The 10,763-nt window shown below is 46.5% G+C and overlaps 1 protein-coding gene across 1 annotated transcript in view; it reads left to right on the forward strand.

The window, feature by feature from the left end:
* The window catches only part of pum2 (pumilio RNA-binding family member 2), a 59,130-nt gene extending 51,623 nt beyond the window's left edge, over window positions 1-7,507 (forward strand). Inside the window, exons 21-23 of the mRNA XM_063223814.1 lie at window positions 2,361-2,482; window positions 4,233-4,425; window positions 6,901-7,507. Of these exons, the coding sequence (XP_063079884.1) occupies window positions 2,361-2,482; window positions 4,233-4,425; window positions 6,901-7,032 (447 nt within the window). The 3' untranslated portion in view covers window positions 7,033-7,507. The remainder of the gene's footprint in view (window positions 1-2,360; window positions 2,483-4,232; window positions 4,426-6,900) is intronic.
* Window positions 7,508-10,763: the final 3,256 nt, after the last annotated feature.

Below are 10,763 nucleotides of genomic sequence, written 5' to 3' on the forward strand. Positions count from 1 at the left end.
TAACTCCAATTCAAAATTTTGAGCGCTCCAGCCCTTCGGATCGGAAGTAGAAGGGCGTGACTTAGGTGCCCCATATCAGTTACAGACAGGACAAGACACAAGTCAGTACCACGTCAGCGGCCGTTCTAAAAATCACACCTGTTCTCCTGAATTTGGGCAGAGTAAGGACCAAAAAAACCCTTCCATGGTCCACAGACCACTATGGCACAGCGTTTGGTTTGCTATCAGTTGCTGCCGTTATGCAGGTTATGTAACTTGCTTTTTCTCTCCACAGAGGAGAGTCATCACCCCAGTTATCCTCCTCCTCCTCTCCACCTCCTCCTCCTCCTCTCCACCTCCTCCTCCTCCTCTTTCCCCTAAACAGAGGGTCTTTCTCAAAGTCTAGGCCAGTGTCCTTCCAAGTGTATCAGCCTAATTAGTCACGCCCAGTGATTGGATACCCTTTATTAGTCACACCCAGTGATTGGATATTCTGTAGAGTTCACCAAAAAGTATCCAATCACTGGGCGTGACTAATTAGGCTGATACACTTGGAAGGACACTGGCCTAGGTTTTGAGAAAGACCCAGAGAATCGTATATGAGAGTGAGATAAAGCAGGCGGTTCTTTTCCGGTATCCACTTTACGGGTCGGGTGAACGCCCCTTTAGGAGACCTTCGGAGTCATGAGGTAGAGAATAAATGGAGTCCCCTTAGCGCTGTAGATGGCGGTAGTGCACGTCTTGTGCAAACACCACGAAAAGAGAAGAAGAAGGGACAACGCCCCCTTAGGAGACCACATTTTGAGCACATGCTTTTGCATTGAGTGGGCGTGTTTCGATTCTTCTTATTTTATATCCAACCTCTTTGCCCTAAAGTTGTCCTAAAGTTGAAGTATCCAATGCACTCTTTCTAAAGGTTAAAATAGCCAAATATCTACATAAATGGCTAAATCATTTATAGAAATGTTAGAAATCGGCATCAACTACTCCACACAGCCTTCCATCAGACACCCCACCCCCCGCTCCTCCTCCATCACACATGGCTCTCACCACTCACATCCTTCTCTAACTCTTATTTTAACACGTCTTCATTTGCAGACAGATCACTGGCATGCCTAACCTTCTTAGATTTTGTTTATTTGTTCGTTTTTGTTTGTTTTGCGCTCTCTCTCTCTCTCTCTCTCTCTCTCTCTCTCTCTCTCTCTCTCTCTCTCTCTCTCTCTCTCTCTCTCTCTCTCTCTCTCTCTCCCCGAATCCCTTTTGAAAGCTTCATATCGACGCTCCCCCCAGGGCATTTCCGCTCCACCGTTAAGGCCCAGCAACATTGACTCCAGTGTGCTCGTCTGCATAGCGCGGCCGGCTGGTCATAGACTGCAAATGCTACAATCTCAATATATTACTGCATGAAGTTAGAGCCTCCTCTCTGGTTCCCTCCCATTTGTTATCACGTTAATCTGTAGATGAATTTGTTGTATTTTAAACAAAGGAAACGCTCAAAACCCCAAGTGATGAATGGGACAGGGCTCCTTTTCCATGAATGAAGAAAGGGTTCCATTTTTATTGTAGAATGTTTAGTTTAGAATGTTAAGTTTCAGAACATTACTTTATATTCTAGAACATTGGTATCCCGGTTGCCAGTTGGCGCGCTACTGAAGGCACACAGCAGTCTAATGTTGGAGGGTCTCGACCTGAATGCACTCGGAATGATTGGTGGGCTGAACGAGGGCACACTCTCTTTTTCCCTCCCTCTCTCTCTCTCTCTCTCTCTCTCGCGCTCTCTCTAATTTATCTTCCAAAGGTCAAATGGGTGTTATCAATGTATCAGACTAGCTGAAGATTGTATAGCAGGCCCCGCCTTTATGTGACAGGTGTATTTGTGTGTGTGTTTAGAGGTATACAAGAGGTATATAAAGTATAGTGTGATTCATTGTAAATATCTTGTTTTGCACTGTCTAACATACAATACACAACATTACATTACACTTTCATCCAAAGCGTACAAAGGAATACAGGGTATTGGTTACAGCCCCTGGAGCACTGTGGTGTTAGGTGCCTTGTTCAAGGGCACTATAGCCATGGATGGAGGTCTAGGGAGGGACAGGTAAAGGTAATCACATCTGATCACTGAAGAATCACTTTTAAACAGTACAAATCCCCCAGTTCTTCAATGATGTCTTGCAATACACATTGATGCGTATGTAGGAAACAAGAAGTCCTTTTTCATCTCACACATCATCCAGCATCCTGCAGCTGTGTCACTTGACACCTGTTGGAGCTGCGTGGTGACCCTGCCTGTGTGCCCGTCTCTCTCTCTCTCTCTCTCTCTCTCTCTCTCTCTCTCTCTCTCTCTCTCTCTCTCTCTCTCTCTCTGTGTCCTGCAGGACCAGTATGGTAACTATGTGATCCAGCACGTGTTGGAGCACGGCCGGCCAGAGGATAAGAGCAAGATCGTAGCCGAGGTGCGCGGCAAAGTCCTGGCCCTCAGCCAACACAAGTTCGCCAGGTAAGGCATGCACTGTCTGTCCGTCTCTTTCTATGTCTGTCCTGTGTCTGTCCTCTCTGTTTGTCCTCTGTCTGTTTGTCCTCTGTCTGTCTGTCTGTCTGTCTGTCTTCTGTCTGTCTTTCTGTCCTCTGTCTGTCCTCTCTCTCTGTCTTTCTCTCTGTCTGTCTGTCTGTCTGTCTGTCTGTCTGTCTGTCTGTCTGTCTGTCTGTCTGTCCTGTATCATGCTCCTGCTGCTTCTGACAGTGTATTATCACATTAGGCTTGATGTGAGAGTGGCGAGTCACTAAGCAGGTTTCTGCCGTCGCATCGCCACTCGCCTCCTGTATCAAAGCTGGAAGTGTAGTGTCCTCTCCTGTAGTGACCGCTCCTGTAGTCAGTTTATGATCATCATGCCACAAGCCAGACTTCTGTGCCGTACAGTTGGTTTGTTTGTTTGTTTGTTTGTTTGGGTGGGGGAGAGCAAACAGAAGAGAAGTTATTTTGATTCATTATCATGTCGAGCTTTACCTCTGCTTTGAAATGCCTGTATCGAAGTCCACCTGCTTTGAAATGCCTGTATCAAAGTCCACCTGCTTGACAACACAGATGTCCAAAATAAAAAGGGAGAAAGAAAAGGCCCTCACTGTCTTCCAGAGTTCTCAGCACTGTCACCGCTACTGAAGCCTGATGCGTTAGAACCTCAACTTTGTACTGAGAAGAAGAACGTATTCAAGTCCACGCCAGGCGCTCTAAAAATAAGCATGTGGCCGTGAGCCGTGTTGTGGAGTCTCATCCACCTGCCATTATGGTTTGAAAAGCGTCATCGTGGTCCAACTGGCTCATCTTCACTTGAGGACTAAAGAGACAGTCAAGGTGTTGACGGATCACCACAGCTTTATAACGGCTGCAGACGTAGCTGAACAAGCTGACGTAAATGCCCAGAATAATTCCGAATGATAAGGGGGCACGGTAATGTTAGCCAATTAGTTAACAATCTGTTGGTTAGCGTTCTGTTATGCATGATGGGTTTACATCAATCTAGATCAGTGTAGCCCAACACCAACTTGACTCCTCATCTGCTATGATGACCATCTGAACAAAACATCTATTACCCAGTATTGCCTATAATGAATTCAATTCCTACAGAGTGTCTATATAACTGCCAAACTGAGAAACGGGTGGATGTGCATCTGCTGTTACCCAGTGGTTAACAGTTGATTGTGACGTTTAATTGACTTCTATAAAATGTATTATAGTTCATAAGCAATTAGGTTACCCCAATTGACGTTAGATGATTTAAGATGGTGGCAAATCATCTAATAGAAGAGCCTGGATTCACCTTTTTTTAACTAAACACCTGTGGGCTATCTATTAGCAGGTTTCCCACTAGATAGGTTAACTTGGACATGCCACTTGACCTTCTGTTGGAATACCCCCACCCATGGGGGTGCGTTTCTCGACAACATTGTTGCTAACCAAGTTAGAAACTAACTTGGTCACGATGCAGTTTGCCATCGGAAACCTAGTAAGTTGCTAACTTGCGGGGGTCCTTGTTTCTACCGCACTGCTGTTTGGGTGCAGAGCTTTAGTTCAGGCACAAGGTACTAATGTACCCTAACGCTCCTCACCCCCTCCTCTGTTGTGTCTCCGTAGCAACAAGGTACTAATGTACCCCAACGCTCCTCACCCCCTCCTCTGTTGTGTCTCCGTAGCAACAAGGTACTAATGTACCCTAACGCTCCTCACCCCCTCCTCTGTTGTGTCTCCGTAGCAACGTGGTGGAGAAGTGTGTGATCCACTCGTCTCGTGCGGAGCGAGCGCTACTGATCGACGAGGTGTGCTGCCAGAAGGACGGCCCCCACAGCGCCCTCTACACCATGATGAAGGACCAGTACGCCAACTACGTAGTGCAGCGCATGATCGACATGGCCGAGCCCGCGCAACGCAAGATCATCATGCACAAGGTACATACACAGACCTAATACACATTATATAAGCTACTGCAGTCTAGATCACCATGCATAAGGTGCAGTCTAGATCTCCATGCATAAGGAACTTCAGTCTAGATCACCATGCATAAGGAACTTCAGTCTAGATCACCATGCATAAGGAACTTCAGTCTAGATCACCATGCATAAGGAACTTCAGTCTAGATCTCCATGCATAAGGAACTTCAGTCTAGATCACCATGCATAAGGAACTTCAGTCTAGATCTCCATGCATAACAAGGTACTTCAGTCTAGATCTCCATGCATAAGGTACTACAGTCTAGACCAGTGTTTCTCAACCTTTTTTTAGGCGAGGCACCCTTTCAATTCATGAAAATTTCAAGGCACCCCAAACCAACAAGCCGTAACATGGCATCGCATCCGATACCACACAAGCTTAGAAAAGTAACACATTTGGAGACGTCACACGACCTACGTTCGAAGTTGCAGCTGACTGGGGCGACCTATATTTACTTTATTGTGCGTAAATGGCAGATGAAAGATTCCACTGACTAGCATTAACTTATCAATTTAGACAAATATGTATTATATTACATAATTTATTTAACAGCCACGTTTCCGCGGCACCCAGTGAGGGGGGCCTGCGGCAACCCAGGGTGCCCCGGCACCCCTGTTGAGAAACACTGGACTAGATCACCATGCATAAGGTACAGTCTAGATCAGTGTTTCCCAACCAGGGGTACGTGTACCACTAGGGGTACGCGAGCACACCTCAGGGGGTACGCGAAAAAATTTGATGATGACAATTGAATAGAGTATAGTCATACTGGGATAAGGGAATATATAGAGAGCATGAGATGGGGGGTACTCATGGTACAACAAAAACGCTTAGGGGGTACGCGAGTCAAAAAAGGTTGGGAAACACTGGTCTAGATCACCATGCATAAGGTACAGTCTAGATCACCATGCATAAAATACGTACAGACGGATAGAGAGAGATGAAGAGATGGAGAGACAGGTGTAGGTATAGAGAGATGGAGAGACAGGTGTAGGTATAGAGAGAGATGGAGAGACAGGTGTAGGGAGAGAGAGAGATGGAGAGACAGGTGGAGGGATAGAGAGATGGAGAGACAGGTGTAGGGATAGAGAGATGGAGAGACAGGTGTAGGGATAGAGAGATGGAGAGACAGGTGTAGGGATAGAGAGATGGAGAGACAGGTGTAGGGATAGAGAGATGGAGAGACAGGTGGAGGTATATAGAGAGATGGAGAGACAGGTGTAGGGATAGAGAGATGGAGAGACAGGTGTAGAGATAGAGAGATGGAGAGATGGGTGTAGGGATAGAGAGACAGGTGTAGGGAGAGAGAGATGGAGAGACAGGTGGAGGTATATAGAGAGATGGAGAGACAGGTGTAGGGATAGAGAGATGGAGAGACAGGTGTAGGTATAGAGAGAGATGGAGAGACAGGTGTAGGGATAGAGAGATGGAGAGACAGGTGTAGGGATAGAGAGATGGAGAGACAGGTGTAGGGATAGAGAGATGGAGAGACAGGTGTAGGGATAGAGAGATGGAGAGACAGGTGTAGGGATAGAGAGAGATGGAGAGACAGGTGTAGGGATAGAGAGATGGAGAGACAGGTGTAGGTATAGAGAGAGGGAGAGACAGGTGTAGGGATAGAGAGATGGAGAGACAGGTGTAGGGATAGAGAGATGGAGAGACAGGTGTAGGGATAGAGAGATGGAGAGACAGGTGTAGGGATAGAGAGATGGAGAGACAGGTGTAGGGATAGAGAGATGGAGAGACAGGTGTAGGTATAGAGGGATGGAGAGGTCTAGATCATCATGCATAAGGAAATTAAGGTGTCATAGATAAACAGATTCAAAACATACACAGGCCTAATGCACATTACTGCACATCGCAGTAAATACATGGCACCTGCTCGAGTACAGCAATCAGCCTTGATAGTGACTGTGTGTGTCTCTTCTCCTCTTCTTCTCTTCCTCTTTCCTCTTCCTCTCCTCCTCCTCCTCTTCCTCTTCCTCTTCTTTCCTCTTCTCCTCTTCTCCTCTCTCCTCTCCTCCTCCTCTCCTCTCCTCTCCGTTCCTTCTTCTTCTTCATCTCTCCTCTTCCTCTCCTCTCCTTTCCACTCCTCTCCTCTTCCTCCTCTCCTCTCCTTTCCACTCCTCTCCTTTCCACTCCTCTCCTCTCCTCTTCCTCCTCCTCTTCCTCCTCCTCTTCCCCTCTCCTCTCCTCTCCTCTTCCTCCTCCTCTTCCTCCTCCTCTCCCTCCTCCTCCTCTCCTCTCCTCTTCCTCCTCCTCTCCTCTCTTCCTCCTCTCCTCTCCTCTCCTCTCTTCCTCCTCTCCTCTCCTCTCCTCTCCTCTCCTCTCCTCTCCTTTCCTCTCCTCTTCCTCCTCCTCTTCCCCTCTCCTCTCCTCTCCTCTCCTCTCCTCTCCTCCTCTTCCTCTCCTCTCCTCTCCTCCTCCTCCAGATCCGGCCCCACATCGCTACGCTGCGTAAGTACACGTATGGGAAGCACATCCTGGCCAAGCTGGAGAAGTACTACATGAAGAGTGGCGCCGACCTGGGGCCCATCGGGGGGCCCACCAACGGCCTCATGTAGGGGCCCCATGGGGGGGGGCATAACCCCCCACCCAACGGTCCCATCAGGGGACTGTACGCCCCACCCAACGGCCCCATCAGGGGCTTCATACCTAGACTTCTCCAATACCCCCACCCCACCCAACCACGTCACCACCCCTCATCACCCCCCAACCCCCTGTAATAACCATCCCCCTCCCCCCTCCTTTCTACCACCGCCACCTCCTCCGGTTACTAGCTCTATAAAGGGGCACTCAGCTCCTCTACGTTCAACAGGGCGTCTCCAAGACGCACTCAGTTGCTCCTCTGTTAGGGTGGAGGGAATTACCAAAAGAGAGATAAGAGGAGGAGTAGGAGGAGGAGGAATTGAATATATATATATATATATAAGTGGAGTAGGAGTTGAATATATATATATAAGAGGAGGAGTAGGAGTTGAATATATATATATATAAGTGGAGGAGGAGGAGTTGAATATATATGAATATGAATATAAGTAATGATCAGAGAGGAAGGCGACTTGACTTGACTACAGAGAGCCTCGAGGTCTCCACGTTGTACAGCCTCCTTCGCTTGCCCCCGCCAGGTGCAGTTCTCCGTTTAACCCACTAGGGGGTGCACCAGTCTGCAGGCCCCCTCTGGGTAAAGCACAACTAGTCCCCGTACCTTGTTCACCATGTAATTGATGTATCTGACTGGTTTTTCGTATATACGTACATATATATATATATATCTTGTACATTTTTTTTTTACCTTGTAAATTCTCTGTAGAAAACGTATAAAAAATTTGCTGAAATTTACAATTCTTACAATTTACACCAGCAAGTGACTTTATAAAGCCAAACTGAGTGATCCTTTTTAAAAAAAAACCTAAATATTAATTATTTTAATGATTTCTTTTTATTTTTATTTTCTAGTACCCGTAACTCTTTTACATGCCGTCATGGTAACCGGTGGGTAGTCCTCAGCGGCCCTCTTTACCTTTTTAGCCAGTGGTACTCAAGCCAAAGCAGACGATTTTACAAACCAGAAAAGAGCAAAAATCAGTGATCCGAACCCCCATTTAGCGTAATAATAATAATAATAATAATAATCTAGCTTTTTCTCTTGTTTTAGCTTTTCCTCTTGTTTTAGTTAGTCGTTGGGTTTGGGGTTATTTGGGGTTAGTGGGAAGGTGACTCAGCAGTGCGCGGCGCGTCTCATGCCACGGGGGTTGGCTTGTGGCTCGGCTGGTTAGTTAGTGTTAGTCACCGGAGACGTGTCGTGGCATGTTGTGACCAGGCCACAGAGTTTGCCTGCCTGGGACGTTATTCTCCCCAGTTGCCTAGAAGGCTACACCCCTCGGCTGCGCGGCGTCTCCTCTCCTCTCCTGGCCGCCTGCCCGCACGGTGTTCTCTCTTCAGGAGCGCGGCCGACTCCCCTGAGAGCCAAGACAGGCACGCTGCAGCTCCTTCACAGCTGATCGCTGCCTTTTGCTTTTCTTTTTTTTTTCATTTTCTTTTCTGGCTTTTTCTATTTAAGAGTTTTCTTGACCCAGGAGAGGATCTCGGCGTGAGTTGACCTACGCAGCGCAGCGGCCTCCATCCCGGTCCCCAATCACTCGTACTCAACAGCGGGCCGCGTTCCCTCAAAACATGGCGCTCTCATGTCCTGGTTTGGTTTGGCTTTTCTTTCTCCCTCCGTGCGCCTGCTCTAGAACCCCCCGGTCTAGAACGGGGAGGAGTCCACAGGAGTCTTCTGCCAGCTACTTGAAGTGGCCCCCCCACAAGACTCCAGCCTCCTAGAGTCACCTTCAGTAATTTATGCTTTAATTTAAATCAATTTTTTGCTTTCTATCCCGTGACCCGACTGGGGGGCGTGGTGGAGGCGGGATGGGCGTGGGCACGGGTGCGGGTGGGGGGTGGTGGTGGGGGTTTGGGTGGGGTGGGGGTTGTTGCGGGGGTGGGGGGGGTAGGATGGGGGGGGGGGGGGGGGAGGGAGGGAGTGGTTGGGTAGGGGATCTGGTTTACTAGGGGGATCGCTGGCATGCCGTGTCTGGATTTAATTCTAATGGAATGATGACTATATAATTCTTTTTATTTTCATTTTTCCTTCATCATGTCTGTGGAAAACATCTTATCTGTCGTAGCTACTGGAGATGATGAACACTGCCCTCTAGCGAAAACAAACGGTATGTTTATTATGTACTGACATCATCTCTCTACATAGTACTAGTTTAGGCGGAATCCAATTGTATTATAGCATCTTCATGTACCAGTAAATATTAAAGATATTGTTGCTCTTTTGTTTTGGAGGCCGGGGCACGACGGACGCCTTCCGCACCGGGAGAGAGGGATGAGAGAGAGACAGAGTAGAGAGAGAGAGAGTAGAGAGAGAGAGAGAGAGAGAGAGTAGAGAGAGAGAGAAAAGGAGGGCAGGAATGGAGGATTGACAGGATCTTTTAGTTTTCCGTTTCTTTTTTCTTTTCTTTTCTTGTGGTTTGTGACGGGGGTCTTATGAGATGGGTTTATTTCTCGCTTGCTGATGACGAGGCTCTTTGGTCTCGTATTGGAGATGAGGCTCTTTGGTCTCGTATTGGAGATGGTTTTCTTTTTTGCTTGCTTTCTTTTCTTGATTCTGTCATGCAAGCATGCTCGATTGAGCCAGGCGATTGACGGCGAAGGTTCTTTGTTTTTTCTTTTGTTTTTCCCGTCTGGATGATTTCTTGGTAAGGGGCGTAACGTAAGCATACTGCGTCGGCGAGGGAGCATTATTAGGCCACGATTGCGTCTGAATATGCAAGTTCAGCAGAGAGGGGAGGGGGAGGGTGGGTGTCTGGAAGAGCTGCCGATCGTCTGAACGCTTTACAAATCTTGTGTACCGCTAGTATATTCTTAATGGCTTTTGTTTTTTGCTTCTTCTGAGTAAATGTAGAATCCATGTAGTATATGTGCAGTTAATACGTGTAAGTTTATTAGTTCAAATAGGAAAAAGAAAAAAATCCAAACTAGTTGTGATGTTGGACAGGCCTTGCTAAACCTCGTAGTGATGCTTTTATTTCGTCTGTACAGTTGTACATTTGTAAACGTTTATGATGCTGTAAATGGGATGTCTTTTACACTTTTGGGGAAGGAAAAAAAAAAAAGCAAAAATGTGCATTTTTGATGTGTGTATATTCATCACTCCTGTCCCCTTGATTATAATGTATACAGAATTTTTTTTCTTTTGATCAAGTTGTTATTTTAAAGGACAAAAAACGAAGCAAATCTTTTATGGATTCACAATCGGAACATGGTCTTTTGTTTTTAAAAAAAATCTGTTTATCGGAGAAGGTCAGACACTTTGTACAAGAGCTTGTAACATCTTGTTGATATTGTCATTTTGACGTGTGACAGTTTAAAACGTAAAACAAAAAAAAATTAGGAGGGAGATAAATTAATAGTGAATGAAATGACCCATCACTGCTCTGTACTCTTAAGGAATGAGATTTAAAAACAAACAAACAAACAGAAAACCAACCTGAAGTGGTGGGCTGTCCATAAAGCTCCATCTGCTGCCATGGAAACTTCACAGGACACGACGACAATTATTTTTGTACAGAAGAGTGCTGTATTTTGGAACAGCTTCTTACTTGTAAGCGAAAGAAATGTAAGATATTGTCAATGATTATAAATATGAACATATGGGTTTTGTCACACTGTCCAGAGTCGTGTACATTTTACAAGGAGGCCTTATGTACATTTCCACATGTTAGATGAAGAGCAAAACAAGAAA

Source organism: Engraulis encrasicolus, chromosome 18, assembly GCF_034702125.1.
Source record: "Engraulis encrasicolus isolate BLACKSEA-1 chromosome 18, IST_EnEncr_1.0, whole genome shotgun sequence".
NCBI lineage: Eukaryota > Metazoa > Chordata > Actinopteri > Clupeiformes > Engraulidae > Engraulis > Engraulis encrasicolus.